The sequence below is a fragment of the Anabas testudineus genome, chromosome 1 (assembly GCF_900324465.2).
Source record: "Anabas testudineus chromosome 1, fAnaTes1.2, whole genome shotgun sequence".
NCBI lineage: Eukaryota > Metazoa > Chordata > Actinopteri > Anabantiformes > Anabantidae > Anabas > Anabas testudineus.
The window spans coordinates 17,197,845-17,221,033 of record NC_046610.1 but is presented as its reverse complement, the minus strand read 5'-3'; the positions used below and the strand labels follow the sequence as shown (position 1 = coordinate 17,221,033).

Genomic DNA, 23,189 nt, shown 5'->3' with positions numbered 1-23,189 from the left:
ATAAGTTATTTAACACACGCTACATACACACTCACCCTGATACGCACGCACGAAGCAATGCAGTAATGTAATGTGATGAACTGAAACAGTTTAGCATAAAGCTGTAGTCAGGATAAATGCTAAATGCCATTTAGTGTCAGACCCGATCTCTTCTCCCTCCTTCCCAGTTTCTTACTTTTACTATTTTTCCACTCTTCTCATTCATTCTCAACCCTTGTTTTGTCTATACTATTTTAACTATCTTGGAAAGTCACTTGATGACAATGCAACCTGAATGATAGCAAACATTAAGAACATAGCAACATTAGGGTGTTTTCACAAAAGCTGTTTTTGTGGGCTATTTTAAAGATAAGCATAAGAAAATTTTTACGCTTTTATTTAATTAAAATGATTAATTCAGACAAGTATATGGATGTCTCTGGGAATTTTGGATTTGTTGAGCAAACAGACTTGTTTTTTAATCAGGTGTTAACATAAATCCTTTGTGGTTACATAAAAATCAACACAAGTATGCATTCTCATTTATGAACACAAAGCATGTGCTCACATCATCAGCTCAGTAAGGTGCTTAAAGTATCAGATCTCAGCATCTTCAACAAGCCGCACTTATCACTGCAGAATAAGGGTGTGAACCATGGACTGCGACGGGAACACTACAAAAACATCCCCTTATCTAGAAAAAAAAAAAGAAATGTTTTTTGCATCATGGCTGACAGATCGTGTCTGTAATGAGGAGCTTGATTTGTGATGATTGTTTCAGCCTTTGCTTCAACTTAACAACTGGTGGTCACTCCCCTTCTCAGCTGTTCAGATTATTGAACTGCCAATTAGTTTACTGACTGAACTCAGAGATCCATATTATAAGTGCAACTGGTTCACTGTCTCCTTTGTAAAATTGACACCACTTTGCAGTAAGACAGCTGTAGCTTGACTGGGCTAGAAGATGTTACATTACTGTTATCACAGACTGTGGGCAAAGCTATAATGCATGTTTTTTTTTTTCCCAGAGGAAATAAGACAAATAAGGTTCTGGACACTAACCCTTTACTAATGGTTTCATTGCCATCTTAACAATAAAGAACTTTGAAATGAGTTCTTTATTCAGTGCACCAGCCCATAGAGGTCCCGCTACTTTATCAGACCAATGTCAGTGCACTATTGGCCATTATATAAGATGTTTACCCAATGACATGTGGTAAAGTGTCTTCTCTCAGTTTTTATTTTATGAATTAACAGAATTTAGCATTCTCTGCTATGCTAAATTCTTATAGGCATATCCATCCATATAGCAGTAGTCTTCATGTTAGTCTTCTTTATGTCAAATTTAACAAATTATTCCTAGTGAAAAATAACTACGTGCTATTAACTATAAATGTACGGTAACATTCTACTTAACCCATATGAGGAGTTAGTGTTTGTTGGACAGTAAAGAAATTCCTATCAGAGTTGGACTGAAAAGCTGGTTCTCTTCCATGTGTGGTGAGATTTAATGCTTACCTAAGCAGTAGCCAAAAAAAAAAGATGTGAGGGGCTTATAGAGGTAATTAGGAGCACATTAAGCTCACAGTTATTAGGCACTAATACTAGTGTTAGCTTTCAGAGGCTAATGAGGTAGCATACTAGGCCAATTACACTTGTGATTCTAATATGCTTATATGTGCATTGTGTGTTTGGCCCTGACTTTCACTATTAAAATGATTACTGCAGGCTGATTGGCACAATCTGTAGGCAGGTGCATACACTCAAAAGCTGCTTTCAGACATAGAGAATACAAATGTTTGATTCAGATGGCCTGGAGACTACCTAAACTTTATCCTGCGAGCCCCCAGTACAAAGTTTGGGCAATGTCAGAGTGTGATATCTGCTGAATCACATCTTGCCTCCCTCATGTTTTACACAGGTACCCCCACGCCAATCTGAAATCAACCAGAGTTTCTAATCCAATGTGTGAACGTGCTTGACAATCTTGTGCTGTGTCCTCTATGTGTGAAAATACAACTCTGCAGATAATTTGGACTTGATTCTCCCAACATTGTCCAGAGTTTATATGCGAAAAGTTCATATAGAAGTGTGACGCAGTACATCTGGGAAGCTAAAAGGAGGAAGGTAACTTACTTATTAAGCAGAGGTTTATAACTGTGACCTTTAGTGAGTCCAAACTCCTTACTTTTTTATTTTCCGTGTGTTTTGTCTCTGTCTTATAAACCAGCATTTTATAGTGCCCTTCAAGAAAATGAAATAAAAAAATGAAATGACAATTTTTGTTGGTAAAGTGTACATTAAAAGTTTTATAATACATACAAACATTTTTTAAAATAACTATTGTATTATAAGATGTCGTCAGGGCAGCCATAAGGCTTATATTATCAACACAGGTTCTCACCTGCTGAAACAGAGACAGTGATGAGCAATGACCTCATTTTACAGAGATGTGAATAATAAGGTTATGTTTAAATCCCATTGTGAATATGGTTAAAATGAGATATTGTAGAACAGGAACTAGTGTACTCATGATAATTAAGAATGTTGGTGGCCTGACACAGAACAGTAGTTGAAACAATTACATCTTAAATAAGAACGTATTATACAATATATTAAATATAAGTGGCCTAAAATATTGTTATGAAAAACTCAGATCCATCATTGACTTCAGACGTTGTCTCACCTAGGGCATCAAAATGTCCAGAAATGGTCCTGATTGTGAGGCATGCACAGGAATTATAATTTGCACTGACAAACACTTAACTTTAGCTGAGAGAGAACACTGGCTTTGCTACCTGATTGCTAATGGAGATTAGTGGCTGCGCTGTCAAGATCAGTTGAGTACTTATTTCTTTCTAATTTTATGTAAAATAGATTCAGAAGGATCTGGTTGTGCATCAAGCTGTGCCTCTCTTTCTGTTTTCTTTGCAGTGCTTCATTAAACCTTAAGACCACCCACAGTGGACCCATGCAACTAAAATCACTAAGCGAGCAGAATGCAAAATTTGCACTCTTTCTGTCTGACTCATTTGGTCGTATAACGCACATGCATAAATGTTTGAAAGGAATAACTTAACACACTTTGCAAACAGACAGCCACAATGAGTCCCACTCATGCAGAGCCTTAAATTTGTGTGAATACACAGGAACACTCAAAGATAATTCTGCCCAGAGCATCAACTTGATAAAATGTTCTTTTTCTTCTTTTACTTTGGCCCACTTCAGAGTAAGAGGGAGAGTGAGCTGAAGTAAAGATAATAAAGCATGGAAAGGTTTGATGGTAACATGCCCTCTCTATCACTCTGAATTAATCATGTGCTGGTGAGATGAAGGAACCATCCTATTCATTTTGTTTTTCTTTCAAATTCAAGAGAATAACTTTCTAGTGCTCCATTCTTCTTTTTTAAAGATTCCCAGTAGTTTTCAAACTTGTTCCAATTCTTTTTCTATATTTCTGTCTTTAATCTGCAGTTAATTTTGATAGTTTGGTTCTTTCTTTTTATTAAGAGTAGAAAAGTTTAATATTTGCTAGACTTTGGGTGTTTACTTTCTTTTGACCTGAATTAGAATGATTCTAGACCATAAAGGCCTAGAAATGCTCAGCTTAGACTCAGTGATGGTACTGTTTAGATTTACAGCAACCTCATGTATATCCCAATCTTGTGTCTCAATTCTACCATAACTTTCTTTTGGTTATAACTTAACAATAACTTTTTGAGTGCAAAAATCATAAAGGAGCTGTTCATTTTTATCATAAACCTTTGTTTGGATCTTATTTTCTGCAATAAGAGAGCCAGGCGTGAGCCAATTGGAGTCAATTTTCTGGGACAAAGAAGAAAATTTTCTTTTACTATGCTATAGTGAGGTATTTTGTAACACAGTGGAGAAGAAACACATTATCAGTCTCTGGTTTCTTAATTCTGTATATAATCTTTACCAAGACAAAAGTAGAGTATACAAAAAGCTCAGTGTGTAGTATGGCATATACATCAGAAGGCATCTGTCCAGTCATAGCATAACAGATAAATTATAAGCTTAACACAACACACCCTTTTCTTTGGTAATAGGATTTTGACCACTAAAGAGAATAAGCAAAGGAATTTAGTTTGATTTCATGTCATTACAGAAATGTAATGGCTAAGCATATCCAGTTGTTGATGCCAGTACAACCACTGGGTTTGTGACAGAGCTCAAGGTGTAGACACTATTGTAATGATCGATTCTCCCTTCAACTGTCTTGTTTAAAATACTAGTAGGATAGTTAAGAATTTTGAGTATTAACCAGACACTAATAACATTTTGCCCAGTACCTCCTAGCAAAATGTGCTCTAAACTTCTTTTGATTTGTTCGACCAATTTGCAGCTATAATTATGTTCAGTCATTTTAGTAGCATGAGACATTGTTAGGTACATTTAAAATTCCCAACCTTAAACAGTATCATTAGCTGCATGTCTGGCTGCTATTATATATTCTGTCTTTAATATCAATATTACTACTGTCTCCTTTTGTTCTCTCTGACCCTTATTTTTCTTATCTAAGTATTTCCCTCCCATTTTTTTCATTTATTTCCTTCCCTCTATCTCTTACCTTTATTGCTGGGAGCAGTAAAGTGACCATATGCTCCCTGAGTGCTTGCGTTGACTCCTTATTATTTTTACACTAGGACTGTCCCCCTGCCCTGTGTGTCCATCCCGTTTTTATTGGGAAGCTTTTATAACAAAGTCAAACGGCACTGATGGCCCATAAACCCAATTGGACCTCTTTGCTTTCCCTTGAGAAATGATACCTGCTAAGACAGGAAAAAAATAAAAATAAAGGGAGATAGAAGGGGTGAGCAGGGATCAAGTGACTAAACAATTCGCTTCAGCATTCTGCTTGTGACTAATAAAGTGAAACTACAGCTAGAATATTTACACATGCTAGTTTAGTGGTGATGCTTGGGCCTTCAATGCTATTAAAATATTTTTGAATGATGTGACTGAGAAAGAGGAATGATTTTATGATCTAATTATATGATTCTATATTATAACAAGCCATTGAGAATGGCAAATAAAGAGAAACTCTTCCTAAAATTGACCTTGTTGAAACCTGCAGGCACCCCAAACCAACAAACACAAAAAACTTGGGAACCCTGGCAAAGGAAGTGATAGAAGATTTAAAATGTCACACATATGCTTGGATGCTATGGGAGATACTGCAATCTGTAAGCAAAATGAAGAAAGCAGAACAATCTAGATATAGATTGATATTATTTAAATATCACAAAGAGAGAGGTGTAAGAGAGTAAAAATAAAACAAAACATCACACAAGAGTGATGGACAGGAAGGATTTGGACAAAAGGAAAGTGGAAAATGCATTTATTTCAAGTGTGTGTGTGTGTGTGTGTCAACAAATTGAGGCAAAAAGCATGCTTGTACCATGGCTGTTAGTGTGGAAAGAACTCATTGTGTTCCTCTGCTCACTTGTCCATCATCATCACTTCTCTCTATCATCTTCATTTTGCCTTCCTCTCTTACCTCATTGTTTTTTCAACATTTCCTGTCTCATCATGTATCAGTTCTTCAGATGCTGTTTTTTTTTTTCCAACACTATTTGTTTCAAAATTCAGTACTTTCTTTTAACTCCCCCCCTTCCCCTCTTTCTCATTTAATTCTCCCCCTGTATTCCTTTAGAATACTGATAGAAATGTAATAAAAACATTAGACTTATGAATAATATTGCTTTTTTTCTCCATCCTTCCTCATTTGTTCTGTCCTATTGAGTTCCCTTTGTGCCTTCTAATGAGTGGTGTTTTTAGTTTAACTAAACACAGAAAGTCTTAGAGACATCATAAGCACACTATTATTACCAAAAGTTCACTTGCAAAACGTATTTGTTGGTTTTACTCAAAGGGCACTGTAAAAACAAGAGAGATGGGACTTTGATACCCTTTCATACAAAGACAGTTTCTAGTATTCCCTTTTCAATGAGAGAATTAGATCAACCTGTATAGGAACCTGATGAGGACCCTTTCACCTCTAGACCAATGTTACAGTATATGTTGTGTCAAAGTTATTTGTTAGAAACACCTTGATTGATGGGGACGCAGCATGACACTGTTAGCCTTGCACCCTCACCCTGGACACTGTACAATGTAATAATATTCATCAATTAGTTTGGAAACTATATCTTGAAGATTTTATTTACAATTTCCTAGGTGGCTCTTGAAGACAGCTTAATAAACCGTTTTCTCTTCAGTGAAATTGAAATGTCAAAAGATTTCATATGCAGTCTTTCTCTTGTAAAGTCAGTGAAAATGAATTCAAGTAATTCAAATGGTGGTAAAATAGTAGTGATAGCTCTAGTATCTCTGAAACAGATTGAACTGAGAGTCAAGTACTCCCATTTAAAATATCTTGACTTACACCAGCTCAGTTAATGGATACTGGATACATTGGAATACATCTCATGATCTCTGTGTCACTGAAAGAAATACCTAAATTGTAAGACGTCTTCTTTACCCTACTTTATATCAAAGATTTGCAGCACTGTTTTAAATGTCTATTTTTGATGGCTGACAAGCTTTTGGTTAGTTTGTCCTGTATTAAATGGTGTGTTAACTCGAACATATCTACCGTATTTTCCGCACTATAAGCGCACCGCATTATAAGGCGCACCTTTAATGAAAGGCCTACTTTAAAACTTTTTTCATATATAAGGCGCACCGCATTATAAGGCGCATAGAATAGACGCTACAGTAGAGGCTGGCGTTACGTTATGCAACATTAGATGGAGCTGCGCTTAAGGAAATGTCAACAAAACAGAGTGTCAGAAGTTAGTTGGACCAATAATAAGGCCGAAGCAATCTACTCAGTTCAGTGCGTTCATTGCGGCACACAAACAAAACTACAGCGCAAGCATCAGCTGAGCAGTCTTTTCTTTAGGAACACAAAAGGTGTCAATATTAATACCTGGTGAAATCAAAGTCCTTGAAACATAGATAATCCAAATCCAATAGGAAATCCAAAATAATCCAACGAAAAACACCGGCATTCAACAAAACACAAACCGGGAAAAATAATCACAGTCCGTACTCCAAAACAATAATCCATGTAGCAGAATCCTCAGCCATCGAGTACTTTAAGTCCTCCACACTAGTTTGTCATGAGTTCGTCCGGTGCACAACAGGTGCAATCAATCGGTTTAATGAATGTCAAGCTGCTGCATGAACACCACTCCGCCCGGAAACGGGACCTTCAAAATAAGAGGTCAGCCTGAAAGGTAGTCGGCGGATCCTCACACAGAGAGGTCGGTCAAACTTTATTAATAGATTGCCATCATGCCTTTCAGTTCAAGTGATAAATGAATGAATAAATGATTTGACGTATTTTCTCCGTCGGTAAATTAAGCTAGTTTAGTTTCCACAGTAAAACCAACTGGTTCATGTATATGCTGAGTGTGCTTTATACGTTTGTGCCTTGGAAAACATTTGTCTTTGTAAGTATTAACATGTTTATTGTCATTAGAAGTTTGTTAGTTTTTACCTGTTACATGTGATAAATTACGTGTGCGTGTTATTGTAATTAGCTTCATTCAAGTCAAGCTAGCGTGTGCGAGTGTAACATACGAAATGTGTAACGATGTGTATTATTTGTTAATTTAGTTTCTTTCAGTTACATAAAGAAAAGATAGGAGTTTGTCCTCCAACTGTAGCCATCTCCCTTTGTTATAAGGCGCACTGTCGGCTTTTGAGAAAATTTAAGACTTTTAGGTGCGCCTTATAGTGCGGAAAATATCTGCTTATTTTTAGACTCCATAGTAGATATCTCTTAAAATGCCATGTGTCATTCTTTAGGAAGATGTTAAATAATGTCAACTTTAATCCTCAGTGGCAGTGGGTAAATGTTAAGTCAAATGCAAAATGTTGTATGTACTTTAGCACTGCAGATAGGTTGTGGTGTTGCATTTGCAGATATGTTTATTTACTACTGAGTGAACTATATTTTTCAGAAGGGATAGAAGAAGACTGACCTAAAGCAGGCAGGACAGCGTCTCTCTTGTAGGGCTGAACAAAAATATTTTAAGCAATATTGCAATTGCAATTTAATATGTAATTGCAAAAGTTGCCTCTGTATTATTTCCTGCAGATAAAAAATTTTGAAAACACTTCAGATCTTGATGGGGAAAGAATTCTGCTGTATATCTATACTGATGTGTAAGGTACAAAAGGACGCCACAACATTTGATGGAAACTACAGTAAAATCATCAACCTACACAGGACTGAATTTAAAGACACTCTGAGAGTCAAAGTAAAAAAATGGTACCCAGTCATTTGTATGTCCCCCAGATGCTTGTATACATGCCTGACAACAACAATCGGATGATGCCCAGACCTGGACCAGGACATCACTAAGCTCCCATTCAGTCTGAGGTGAAACCATCAGATGGAGCAAAACATAATGTCCCGCCTGGGGGCCAGTCAACGGTATTAATTCCTTTATCCTGCAGGAACTGCCAGCATACTTTCATAACATGAGGCCAGGCATTGTCGTGCACCAGGAGCAACCAAAGACCCACTGCACCAGTGTATGGTCTGGCAGTGGGTCCAAAAGTTTCATACCGATACCTAATGGCACTCAGGTTATTGTTTTCTAGCCTGTAGAGGCCTCCATGGATGTGCCCCAGACATCACTGACTCACCACCAAACCAGTCACACTGAATGATGTTAGAGACAGCATAACGTTCTCCATGGCTTCTCCAGATCTTTCTTGTCTGTGACATGTGTTAATGTGAACCAGACTGGCAATTCTAGTGTTCTTTGGCAAATGCCAATCGAGCTCCACAGTGGGCCATCCTGGAGGAGTTGGACTGCCTGTTCAACCTCAGTAGGGTCCTGGTATCACCTCATGCTACCAGTAGTGACAGCGAACCGAGCCAAAAGCAAAACTAGTGAAAAAACAGTCAGAGCAGATGGGGAGAGAAAAAATGTTAGTGGCCTCCACTTGTGATACCATTCCTGTTTTGTGGGTTGTCTCATTGTTGCCCCCCTAGTTCACCAAAGCAGCTGAAACTGATTAACAACTCCATCTGCTACTTAACTGCCTTGGTGACTTAATGCTATACTCTGATTAAAAAGTAATTTTTTGAGCAGTGTATAAATGATAGAAAGGAAACCATCCCAACATTCAATAGGACACCAGCATTATACACATGGCTCTTTTTATATAGGTGACACACACAATAGAAACATTGTCAAGACAAATGTTGATTCCACCATTCTCTTCTCAATCTTTCTCATGCTTTTATCCCTTTTTACTGTTAATACTCCCCATTTCTGTCTTTCCCTCTTCAACTCCATCCACTCTCCCTCTTCATTTACATTTACATTTAGCATCCTGCACGTGAACACAATTCTAGTTGGTGTGTAGAAGACTGCAAAAACCGGTCAAGTATTCAATGGAGTGATGGTCACTTCAGCCATTGATGCCTGCTGATTGATGCATTGCTGAGTTGACCTAGGCAGAGGATGGGGTTGTTTTTTTATCATTATTGCTTAAATTATGAACAGTCTGGTAGTGCTTCTGCCTGTTCATTACAGATAACTTGTCCACTTTCACTCCCTTTCCTCACTGTGTTTGCCCTGTGTTGCTGTCTGGCACCGGGACTGTGATTCTATAACTGACTAGCTGATCAACTAACAGTCTTCTGTGATACTCCCATAATGTCTTGGTGTGTGGTCATGAGTGCATATATCAGTTCTGCCTTAAACTCCAGGTGTCATCCTCTTCTTGTCCCTTATTTTTGTCTCCCTTATCATTTCCTTTTTTACTGCGCAAGCATGACAGGGGGCTGCTGAGAAGAAGATGATGGGAGAATCAAGTTAGGGAAAACAGGAGGAAAGACTACTGAAGATTAACTTGGAAACTAGATACAATCAGAAAACAGACATCTTTAAACTAGAGAGAGATTTGCCACCTACCCTGTGAACAATTTTCTGTGTGTGTGAGAGAGAGAAAGAGCGAGAGGTCATGACATTCATCGAATGAGTAACGGAAAATGAGATGCACAAAGTAGGATATCTACAGACCATTTGTGCATTTTATTCACTCTCACTCACACACACACACACACACACTCTCTCTCTCTCTAGATGTGATTCATTTTAGTGGCCTCTGTGCTCAGTGGGGTAGAAAATAAATGTTTTTAATGGTCCTAGGCTGTTTGGAGTGCTTTTGTAGTGTACATGTTTGTGTGTGTGTGGGTCAGATAAAGAGGAGAGCCATAACTGATGTCTGGGAGTCACCTGAAGGTCTAACATAAGGTATTTAGAAGTGTTTTTAACTACTATGCAGTTTACAGACATGGTTTTCTATGAATACAGACAGTTGTGAATATCACAAGCTCTCAGATAGTTGCCCTATTTACCTTGACTAAAGAGAACCAGGCCTTTTATTTGAGGTATTGTTAGTGGCACGTATTTTATTTCTAATTCTCTCTGTTTTTGTAAAGTCAAATGTTTTTTATAAGGCTTCCCTGTTGTCTTGTCTGCTTCTATTTGCCCTGATAATTTGCTGTTGATACTGTTTGTAGATTATGCAAATCTAACACTTTTTTGGTAAATGTTAAGTTCAGCATAATTTATTAATATGCACAGCATTCATAGCGTTATTGCCACAACCTGCTCGTTTAATATTTGATACTCTGTTTCTCAGGGTTTCTGCTTTTAATGAAAATACTACTATAATCAGTCAAAATGGGCAAAATAAAATTGAAAAAATAAAATTTAAATCCTACATTTGCATGGTTGGTTTTGTGTGTAGAGGCAAATATTGAGTTCCCCCCTCCCAAGAACTTTTTTGTTTCTTGCTTATATTTTTAAATGGTGTTAGCAGGACAAGAATCTATTTTAAGCTCCCAATCAAAAGCTTATGCTTTAAAATATGTGCTATAGCAGACATTTTCTCTTGCCCACAGGCCCACATTTCTTACACTTCCTTCACAAGTAGTACTTATAGCAAGTGTGTTTTCACCATGGTTGTGTGTCTGTGTGTGTAGAACAAGAGCAGTGCATCATTACTGCCAGCATGACTGGCAACCAGGGCAGACAATTCTCCTTTTGTGGCTGAGTGCACAAAGGCACAAACTGAAGAAAAACAAAGATTTGCACAGAAAGCACTTTTGTGTGGACCCTGGATGTGCACAGCAATGTATATGTTTTTGTGTTACTACTGCTGTATTTCTTATTGAATCTCCTCCCTCATTATACATGGCCCATTAGTGCAGGGGTTTGCGTTGTCTGAAGTGAACAAGTAAAACAGAAGAAACACTTCATACTGCTGTCTGTTCTGTCTCTCTCTGACTCACTCATCTTTTTTTAACCTCCTTCATTTGATCTGTTTTGTTTGTCTTTGTGGATCTTTTCTCTGGGCAGTTTACTGGATAGATGTAGTCTACAGTTCTGCTCCATGTCTGCGGCCAAGCCTGTGACCTGGTGTGTGTGTGTGTGTGTGTGTGTGTGTGTGTGTGTGTGTGTGTGTGTGTGTGTGTGTGTGTGTGTGTGTGTGTGTGTGTGTGTGTGTGTGTGTGTGTGTGTGTGTGTGTGTGTGTGTGTGTGTGTGTGTGTGTGTAAGAGAGAAAGAGGGAGAATTTGTGCCTGATTAGTATTAGGAGTGAGGTTCAGTACTACATTTTTAGCTACTGTCTACTTAATCCAAAGTAAAAAAAAAAAAACTACTGGGTAGAAAGAAAGATGAGGAGAAGGAGACAGAAAGTTATAAAGTTATTGCACATAGATTGGCCTAGGATGCTGCCAACATCAACATCTTAGACTTTCAAACTCTAAAGCTGTGTAAATTTATTGCAGATTGCAAAGAATCCACAGCCGCAATAATCCTACAACTGCTGTCTGCTATCACTTAGCCCTGCATCAAATGTCCTTCTGCCCAAATGAGATTTGCATGCATATGTTGGCTGGCAACTGAGAGCAGGAAGCATGAAAAATTATTTGCCCTAGCTGAGAAAGTCAGCACACTTAGCTGGCTCAGTTGGCAAGATATTTTAATAATACATTTTGAAGTAAACAATAAAATGGGCACAGCTATTTTAGCTACTTGTCAAGCAAAATAGAGCAAGCTCAGCATCAGTATTCTTCAATTTTTAATGGTGAAAGTATTCTGTCATTCAGTCGAAGAATTCCTGAAGAAGTACATTGGAAAACTTACACTGATAATGTTTTAACATGTAAACAGATTCATATACCATCACGTAATGTTAACACTTGTGTAGAGGTTTTCTAATCCAATGTGTTTTCATACGTGTGGACTGAACACCAGCATACTACACACATCTACTAACACTCATTCGGATTCATTTGATATGCAGTTCTATTTTTAATAAAATAAATGTATCAGTGGAAAGCATGGAATAAATATAAATAAATACTCTTAGAGTCAAAAAATTAAATATATGCACTATACCCTGTATTGCTTTTTCCTATCATTAAGAAATTGGTTGAGGACAGAGAGAATAAATCTGTATGTAAAACAGATGCTGGACCAAAGTATTTGATGAAAAATCCATGATAAACCATATTCACATGTTTAGTTATTTAGCTTAAAAAAGTGAATGGTTAAAAAGTTTATAATCATGATGTAAATTAAAATATGCATCTCGTTGCTGTATAATATGATCAGCAGAGGTTGGAAAACAAGTGTTTCATCAGTAGTCTCAGTATTTCATCAGCCATCAGTTCAGAGCTGAAGTTTGGCTCAAGTGTCCTTCAGTGAACCTATACACTTCAACAGTAGATTCACAGACACACATGCACAAAGACACAGTCACACCAAATCGTTACTGTACCACACTGTTTGACTTGCACAGAAACCTTGCAAAGGTCCTCCTGTCCTACAACAGAAAAAATAAAAACATTTTAAAAGAACTAAAATGCCTTTATTTTTAATTTATCTTCTTTAGCTTTGTTGAATTCACAGGAATCTTTTTAAATCTTAAGATTCTGATGAGATGTCATCCCTGCCCTTTTCTTGTCTGTATGTTCAGAACCTGCTGTCAGAGAAGGTTGAGCAGATGATGGAGTGGTCCTCTCGGCGTTCGGTTGTCCGGATGAATGGGGACAAGTTCCGTCGCTTTGTCAAGGCCCCACCCAGGAACTACTCTGTCATTGTCATGTTCACTGCCCTGCAGCCTCAAAGGCAGTGTTCTGTCTGCAGGTACTGTACATGTATGCACACACACACACACACATGCACACTCAAGTCCAGGGCACAGGTCATAATCTTGCATAGTTCGGCATCCATCTCTGTTGACTGCCAAGACTCCCATGTTGTCCTGCAAGTTTACTGTTTACATTGCAGTTCACTTACAGTAGAAGAGTCCATGAGCTCTCACACTAAGACATGCACACAGGCACAAATTCCTCAGAACTCATGATATTTCCTATACCCTCCGTCTACGTGCGCTTAAACTTGCACACCATTGGAGACAGCATAGGTCAGAGACTGTAGGTCACATTGACATTTGGATCAAAGGGACTTTAACCAAAACAGGCTGGATAAATTCCACAGGACAAAGCTAATGAGACCTACTTACCCAATTACAAACTCATTTAGAGCCCAATTTACTAAAGGTTTGCATGTACAAAAATGTGCCAACTTGATATAACCCACAAAAAAACAGCACAAACTGGTCTACCAAGGGTGTGTACTGAGGACTTCATCTTTCAAATAAGCAAAATAGCACAGGCTGTGGATTTTGTGACTTTGCCTTCATAAATATATGCAAGATGCAAAGTGGGGAGGGTGCCCAAAAAACAGGGAGGATAAAATGCTAATTGAAAAATTGACCTGATTTGTCAAGCCAGAAAGCAGTTGTGGTGACTTTAATTGCATCTGTATTTAATATATTTGAACGTCAGGTGCAATTTTCTTACTTCATGTGTGTTCAAGTCTGGAAATCCTTATTTACAGAGACGGGCCGTTACAGTTAGTTAAGTTTCTGCACATTCAGGACACACTGAGTCAGGCCAAATGTGGATTTCATGGGATTGCTAGTTTTTTGATAGTTCTCATAGTACAACCTGTCTTTTCATATAATGTTTCTTCTTTTAATACTGAGATTTTATTGCTGTTGCTTGTCAACATGATTATAAGGCTCTTCCATTAACACTTAATAATTCTAGATCAGATTTCCTCTCGTGTTTACACTGGAATTTTCTTGAAACTCTCCATGACAGACACCAGTAAAACACCACCAACTCCACCCTATTACCAGTCAATCTTTTTTTTTCACTCGCAACACTCCAACTAAAAGCGCAATGTTCAAAATTGTGCATGCAATTGACTAAATCAGGCCCCAAATGCATGAAAGGGTTTTTGAGAAATCCGTGTGGTAAGCTTAAAATTTGATTTTCATGTATCCTCTTTGTAACATAATAAAGTGTAAAATGGGAGGCACTAATTCTCTTAGAAATGTGATTTAAACTTTTACTTCTCAGTTTAAACTAAATCCAATCTGTATTAAATTATTGCAATTCACTATCAAGCACAGTTCCAACACCATGGAAAGCTGTTCACATGACACCAGTATGCATAATAGAGACTACTCTTGAGCTGTCTGTGGTGCTGAAAGCTTGTCTGTATTAGTCAGTGCAGCCACGAGAAAGTTCAGCATCCATCATCCTGTCCCAGATCAGTACATGTGCTACAGTGTTTTCTCTCCAATCCCCACTTCCATCAGTTTGTCCAACTGGAAATAATTCAGAAACTACTGAAGATGCATTAGGATGAGTAGTACAGTACTAAACATGACGGTAAATACAATTGTTATCACTCAGGTGTAATAAAATGTTTATTCCCGACATTGGGTTATAGGATGTTAATGATATGCACACTAAACTCTAAGGCATATAATGTTGACAAGAGAAAGACTGTGGAATGCATACAGCTTGTTCACAGAGGACCCCACTTCATTGTTTTTGTCATATTTATTCAGGGTCGTGTGAAGTTGTCGTCTTTTTCTTTTTTTTCTTTGGTTAAATTTGATTTGGTTTTATGTTCCTTGCTGGCTTGTTTTTTTCACTTCATTCTTACTTTTGATTTCCCTTTTGCATTAATTATTAATTCCTCTGTTAGGTGCTTTGTAACCATGAGTGGACATAGTAGCAACTAAAAGCGGTTGTTCCTCTGACTGTGTAAAGCAGGCTTGTGGCTCATTGTTGAGATATGGAACAGTACATGTCAAGCTGAGATCAATCACATTGCAATGCATGGCATGTTCCACAATCCAAGCTATAAAATGTCAACTCTTGAAGAATTTGTCACTGCTTAATATTGTGGAATAAATCATCCCAGACCTTTTGACTGTAGACCATATACCAGATGGCTGACCCATGTTCTGGTGTGTTAGGAGAGGTTTCTAATCAACTCCGACCTTCTCCATCTTGACCTGACCTGTTATTCTAATCAGACACTCTTCTGCTACAGTCACTTGATACTTGATTAGATAAGTTATTCATCACACATGTCAGCACCCCTCAGCTTTCTCTCTGTCTTTTTCTTTCTTTATAAAATCCATTTTTGTTGAAAACAAACTAAACACACAATGTGTTGTACTGACATGACCACAATTAAGTTCACAATTGTCAAAGCAGGTAGTAAATGTGGACAGTTTTGCTCACAAGCAATTAAATCATCTAACCATTCAAGAGGGCTGACCGTTGGCACAAGCACACTAGACACCTACTGTAGACATATACAGTGAAGCAGTTTGTTTATCTCAAAAGCAATTTCTCCCCCTCTTAACAGTTCAATAATGTGCATTTTTCTGTTACATTTTCAGAAGAATAACAAGTTGTTCTCATTCGACCTTATTAATTTCTTTTATTTATCCTATTATTTATTTTATTCATTGTCTTTGTTCTTCCTACTTCTTCCATTTGCACTCACACCAACTGATGTTTTCTCTCTTTCTATTTTCTGAGGCGTTTTTCTTTTCTTTTCTTTTCTTCTTTTTATTAATATGAGCAAAAGCATCACATCATTAGCAAAAGAGGGCACACAAGACAGAGACAGAGAGGAAGAAATAGATGTTAGATGGTGACCTGAGAGTGTATGTAGGAAGACACTTAGGCAATGAAAAAGATCATAATCATCATGGTCCTCACTCCCACATCACTCTTAAGCTTAGTCGCAGTTTTATACCACATGCTAATTCTAGCTGGGTTTTGAACCTAATATTTATTTTATTCTAATAACAAATGCAAATCTAAGTATACAGATCTGAATCTCAGAACCATGGCTTCCCTCTGATGGGAAAACAAATGACAGTACATCCATTTCTGTACTTTGGTTACTTGGTCACCAATTACAGTTTTCTGTAGAACTAACATGGTCTTACTTATATGATTTAATATGATTGTTGCTTAGTAACTACTAAGAAGAAAACTAGAGTTAGCTTTGTAGTGTAGAAACCCAGGCAATGCCTAAAGCATTTGGCTGCTTCGTGTCTTTGTCTGTGTATTCTCTATTGTTCTTTGTTGGATACATGTAGTAAGTAAAACAGCACTCCTTTTCCTTTTCCTGATTTAATTTTTAACAGAAAAAATATGTTGACCTACAACCATACTTCTAATGCATTACTTTTTGGTTCATTAATTCATTGATTTCAGGTTTTGCCAGTAAATGCTCACTATTGTTTTTAAGACGAGAGCCATACACACTTACACGCATACACACTTCATACTGCCAGGTGTGCAGATTCTGCTTGTGCAGCATGAACTTTGTTCATATAAAAATAGCATAACACATAACTGAATTTGCAAAAGACTCCCCATCAGCAGAGGAAAGGTTCCACGTACAGTGTGTACTGCATATTTTGCACATTTCTGTTCCATCATTGTTTGTCCTCTTACTTGTGCAAACTAAATGCCACAGAATGTATTTGTTTGACTTAATTATACTACACCTACAAGCATACAGAAAAACTAAATAAGCAAGATAATATGTACAAAACAATTTTGATAATTGAGAAAAGTCAAGTAACACAATTGTAAAGCTACAAAAGTAAAAAAAAAAAAAAGTCTTTATTACATTGTATATGTAAGTAGATGGAAGACATGTATCGACCATACACAGTCTTTCTTTCAAACTATGATATAGCAAAAATATCTTTTCTTTTTTTTTTTAGGCAGCATAATGCTTCATGTTATTTATTTTATCACAATTCTCTTTCATGTTGCTTTGTAAGACTTTTTTTCCAACTTTTGTTGCAAGGTAAAACCTAATAGTAAATTATAACAGACAAGTTGTGAATTAAATGAAGATGGTCAGACTCCATTAAAGATTAGAAGTGCAGCTAGACCATAAATTAACTGTGGAAGCAAACAACTTTATGTTGTACTCTGCTTAAAATTGCTGTAATTCGTAAATGATAAATGCTATATTTTTGTGGAAATTGTTAAAATATTTGATCACATCTTCTTAGTTTTATTTCAAATCCACTGAGGTGGTGTATAAAGGAAAAACTCCTGTCTCTGTCCAGATACTTTCAGGCTTGACTGTAAATGTCACTGCATCCGTTATCTCTTTTTATTGCCTCCCTGTCCTGTTATACCTTTCTCAAATACCGTTGCTAGAGTTATTTTTGCCTACATCCAGTTCCCTTACTACAGATATAATCAATAAATTACGTAACAGTTCAAGAATGATATACAGGTGTAATTGTTATATGTGGTTATATTGTGTTCAAACCAACATAAAGAAGTGTAGAATTTTTGCTATCAGACTTAAAATAATAAATAATATAAAGAGAATTTCTTTCTTAAATTATTTATATCACTAACTTGTTATGCTGGTTAATTTATGTTACCGTGGCGTCGCAGAAATGGAGACTACCTCAAAGGGTTAGTTGCACTTAGTACATAGATAAGATTAGACATACAACGAGAACAAACAGACTGAAAGGTTTTTGCATCAGCCCAGCTTTCAAAACATTTTTCTATGCAACATAGGTATGATGATGATCAGAAGTAGATGATAATAAAAAGTAGTTGAGACCAGTCAGGTCAAAAAAGCAAAAGTGAAAAGAATTGTTGTATTAAATGCATTTTAATAGGCAAAGAGGAGTGGTTGTCTCGTGATCTCAGGTTAAGCTTATTTACCTCTTGGAAGAATTTACATGTTAACATCCATTCTTATCTTAAAATAATCAGATAATTAAAATCCAGTTCACTCCACATGAATTATTGTGTAATAAATAACATAGAAACTATCATACAAAATTAGTTGAATATATTACATTCTGGCTGTAGTGTTTTAATTGATTTGGTTTGGAATGTAGTGGCTCTTGACAAAAATAATTTTCTGATATTATTAGGACAGATGTCAGAAAGCTGATTAAACAATTAATAAATAACATGGACTATCAGCACAGATCTCACTGACACCTAGACAGCTTCAGCTGAGTTGTGTTTACAGACAAAGATTAGCTCCACTGTAATCCCTGGCAGTCTGTTGGCTTGAGTTTCAACTTGATCTCTGCAGACTTTTTTTTTAACAATAGACACTTCCAAGGGACCATCCTAACATTAGCTACAAAGATAATACTGCAACATGACCACACATAACACATCCTGACAGACAATTTTCCACCAATTAAAGCCAACATTAAAAGCTTGCCTGATCACACCTCTACAAAATGTTCAGTAGAACTGATATTGAGCTTTTATATGTCATAATCATTTCAGCTATGAAAATTATTTTAATATGGGCTAGTGAGTGAAATTATGTTTCATTATGTTTTTTTTGTTTTTATCTTGACTGACTTTACATCTGACTTCATGATATCTGCTATCAAACCGATTAACTAGTGAGAGAAATTATAATATTGCATATAATCTTTATTTAAATTGGGAAATTGTCCGTCTTTGTTTTTTGCCTATTAATGTGGGATAAATTGAAGTATGACTTTTTTTTCTCTGGTTGATTGCCATTTTATAGGCAAGCAAATGAAGAATACCAAGTCCTAGCAAACTCATGGCGTTACTCATCTGCATTTTCCAACAAGCTCTTCTTCACAGTGGTGGACTACGATGAGGGAGCTGATGTTTTCCAACAGGTAAGTAGTAATCCGAAATGCCACAAATACATACAGCATTTTGCATCCTGATTTCACCCCTTGCTCCTATCTCTTCTTCCACATTGGTTTCACACTCATCATCCAGCCCATGGCATGACACACAGTCATTCGAAAATCCATAAAAAATTGCAGTAAACCTTTTTTTTCAGTGACATAATGGCCTAATGATATAATCTACTGGCCCAAAATTTGATTAGATTGGATTAGATTCAACTTTATTGTCATCTCACATGTACAAGGCAACGGAATGCAGAATAACCAGAAGGGCATAATATACAGTATCTGTGCAAGATAAGCACTATTATGGACGTAATGTACATGTGGAAGTAATCTCAGAAGAACCTAAAAAGTATTTAGAGGTCAGTATTTACAAGTCCAGTGTGTGAGATGGATACAGTTCAATGTTTGTACGTGCAGCAGAGCAAATTGTGACATTATAGGATTAGGTTTCTTATTAAACTCATCGGAATGCTGAAGGTAAGGTACTTCAATAAAATAATAGCTATAAAAAATATGTAACACAATATGTATTAGTTGATTTGAAACCCAAAAAAAAGTGGCATTGTGGGCCAAAGAGCTTTGGGTATGCCTTTTCTTTCCCCTATATTCCCCTCTTTCTTTCCACTGTGGTTAGCCATTGTTAAACAAGGAACGTCTGCTGCCACATTTAGTATGCAGTCCACCTATTCTCTCAGTCATATTTGCTATACGTTATATTTGTCATTTTGTTAAATCTGGTTTTAAGATTCAGGTTCTTCTTTTTACTGTTCATTCTCTTTTGTTCTGTACACCAACTAGCTGATCTTCCCATAGTAAGAGGCTGCCTCAGAACTTAGAAGTTTAACTTAACTTTAGTTTAGCAAACAAAAGTCATACATTCACACAGAAAAGAAACTCACTCACTCAACAGCCTGCAAGGCATACAAGGATGCACGCATAAAGGACAGCTACAAACATGTATGTAAGTCCCATCTATATATTTATACACAGAGAAATAGAACACAGTGCAATACATGACACAGGACACAGGCACATGGATGCACATGGGTAACATCAGTTACTTGGCATCAGTGCATCACCACATTGAATCTGAAATAAAACGCTAAACATGTGACCAAAGTCAAGATTTTCAGCTTTTATTCAAGGGCTTTGACAAAAGTGTGGCATAACCATTCAGGAATTACAGTCATTTTCATAAACACACACCCATTTTTGGGGGCTCATAAATAATGGCTGACAACAGTTGCATGGCCAGGTGTGGCCTGTTCCCTCTTTTCTCCATGACTAATCAAGCAGATAAAAGGCCCTGAGGTGGTTCTGAGTGTTACATTTGCATTTGGTAGCTGTTCACTCTCAGTATGAGGTTTAAAGAGGTGCTGGTGCAAGTGAAGGAGGCCATCATTACCTAACCATCAACTAGAAATCTCAGAAACAGGAAAAGACTTGGAAGACCACACATGACAACTAAAGTTGAAGAACGCAATGATATCCATGATGAAGAAGAATCACAACATCTAGTCCAGTCAAAAATACTCTTGAGGAGGTAGGTATGTCATTGCCAAGTCCACATTCAAGAGACACTCTGTGAATGTAACTACAGAGGCTTCACAACAAGGTGCAAAACACTGATAATGCACAAAGCCAGATTAGTCCTTTTCCAGGAAACACCTAAAAAAAACCTGAACAGTTTTGAAATAACATTATTTTGACTGATTAAATAAAGAATCATGGAAGTGAAGTGCATAGAGAAAGAAAGGAACAGCTCACGATCCAAAACACACCACATCATCTGTCAGACATGGTGGAGATAATGTTATGGCATAGCCATGTACTGTATGGCTACCAACGGGACTTTGTCACTGGTTTTACTGAAGACTTGATTGCTCATAAAAGTATTAGGATGAAATTCAGCCAAATTCATCCAAATGCTGCTAAACTGATAGGACACTGCTTCATATTGCAGAAACATAATACAATGCATTCTGGAAGTATCTACAGCAGAGCATAGTGCTCTCGCATACAACTGCCTATATTAGGTCCAACAACCAAGCCATGGAATCCAATGAAAAGTCTAACATCCAAGACAGTATTGTATTGAGGCACAGATCTGGGGAAGGGTGCAGAAAACATTCTGCAGCATTGAAGATCCCAATGAGCACAATGGCCTCCATCATCCATAAATGGAAGAAGTGTGCAACCAACAAACAACAACTCTTCCTAAAGCGGGCTGTCAGGCCAAACTAAGTGATTTTCAGCAGCCGGAACTGGGAGACTAGTCAGGATCGAAGGAAAAGATAAATTTACCAATGTACAGAGACATCCTTGATGAAAACCTGTTCCGGAGCGCTTTGGACCTCAGACTGGAGTAACGGTATCTATTAACAGGACAACTGTTCAGAAAGTATTAAAGTGTAATTATATTAATTTTATTCTACTATTTATGAGCAGCCAACATGGGAGTATGTGTATAAAATGTTCTGTAATTTCTATAAAAGCTGTAATTCTTGAATGGTTAATACAGACACAATACAGTCAAACTCTTGACTATTTGCCCAATACAGATTTTTCATAAAATCATAGTTGCATAGTTCAACTTTAAAACCAAACAGATTTGGGTAAGTTATTTTATGGATGCATACATATTTCTCCATGATAAAATATCATCTGTATGACAGCTGTTATTCACTGGTTTTCACATGTTGTTTTGAAAAATGTATACATTTTGATAAATACATATGGAGATGTTGTCGTTGGAAGGTTTGGAGAGGGTTCGGACAGCTCTCTCCACTCACAACAGAGACAAAATATTAAGGTTCAAATGCAGTTTGCAGCCAACAGTAGCACTTCAGAGGCATGCTGCACTGGCACAATGCTATGGACTACTATGGAACCAGAGTGAGTGTTTGCGGCTTTGCTGTCTGTCAATAAGGAATGCTGTCATTGAAAATGCTGGCTGTTACTTTTTTGTGTCACTTTGGGGATTACTCACTCCCAAAGCTGTGTATGTTGGCTATAGGTACTTAATGGCACACAACTGCAAAAGTCCCACGTACTGTGTCAACACTTATGTCATAACAGTGAAATACTTTTATTTATTGGAGTGTTGGGTTGTTACTAAGTATGAGTATAAGTTGAAAGGTAATTTTCAGGACAGCAAGCCATTTGGTGTTTATCAAAAGAATGATTAACAATCGAAACTGAAATTTTTAAAACATACTGTATGATGCAAAATATCAAGAAATGAATCTATGATACTACCATGACATCAATAAAGAAAGGATATTTAGATGTGTTATTTAAGATGTTTTACAAGTCAGAGATCACAGTAACTTGACATCGCTCTCTCCCTTTCTCTCCAGCTGAACATGAACAGTGCTCCTACCTTTATGCATTTTCCAGCTAAGGGAAAGCCCAAGAGGGCTGATACATTTGACCTGCAAAGAATTGGCTTTGCTTCTGAGCAGCTGGCCAAGTGGATTGCAGACCGCACAGATGTTCAGGTACTATACATGGTCAACATTTTCACTTACACACAAGCTCCTTTGCAAAAAAGTCTGTACACATTAGCAAGATACAGTACATCCCTATAGCTCATGTAGATTACTGAAGTTTAAAAGTGCAGCAGTGAAGAAATGACTGAGCCTCCTTAGTCAAGACTAAAACAAAGACTACAAAAGGCTAAACTCCTTCTGTTTTTTAAAATGACGAATGGGTGAAAACAGTGTCTTGTAGCATAATAGCTACACTTTATACACTATATAGTGATAACTTTCCAAATTCATGGAGCACAACTTTGTTTCACCTTTTTTCTTTTTTAACTTTATGATTGACCAGTTACCATGGTACTCAAATGATCTTGTTATGGAACATGTAGCTCAGTTGGTAGAGCAGTTGTCTATAAACCCCAGGGTCTGTGGTTTAACTCCCAGTTCTTCCTGGATCCCCTGGTCGAAGTGTCCTTGAACACCTTGAAATTTGGTCAACAAAACCCCACAGTAGTCAGAAGTCAGTCTTCTACGGCAGCTGTCCAAACAACAATTTCACTAAGGGTATTAATAAAGTACTCTAATTATTA

General features: G+C 37.1%; 1 protein-coding gene across 1 annotated transcript in view; it reads left to right on the top strand.

Annotated features, from left to right (window-relative positions):
• Window positions 1–23,189, top strand: part of tusc3 (tumor suppressor candidate 3) — a 61,580-nt gene that overhangs the window by 10,262 nt on the left and 28,129 nt on the right. Inside the window, exons 2-4 of the mRNA XM_026360549.1 lie at window positions 13,022–13,191; window positions 18,976–19,093; window positions 22,474–22,614. Of these exons, the coding sequence (XP_026216334.1) occupies window positions 13,022–13,191; window positions 18,976–19,093; window positions 22,474–22,614 (429 nt within the window). The remainder of the gene's footprint in view (window positions 1–13,021; window positions 13,192–18,975; window positions 19,094–22,473; window positions 22,615–23,189) is intronic.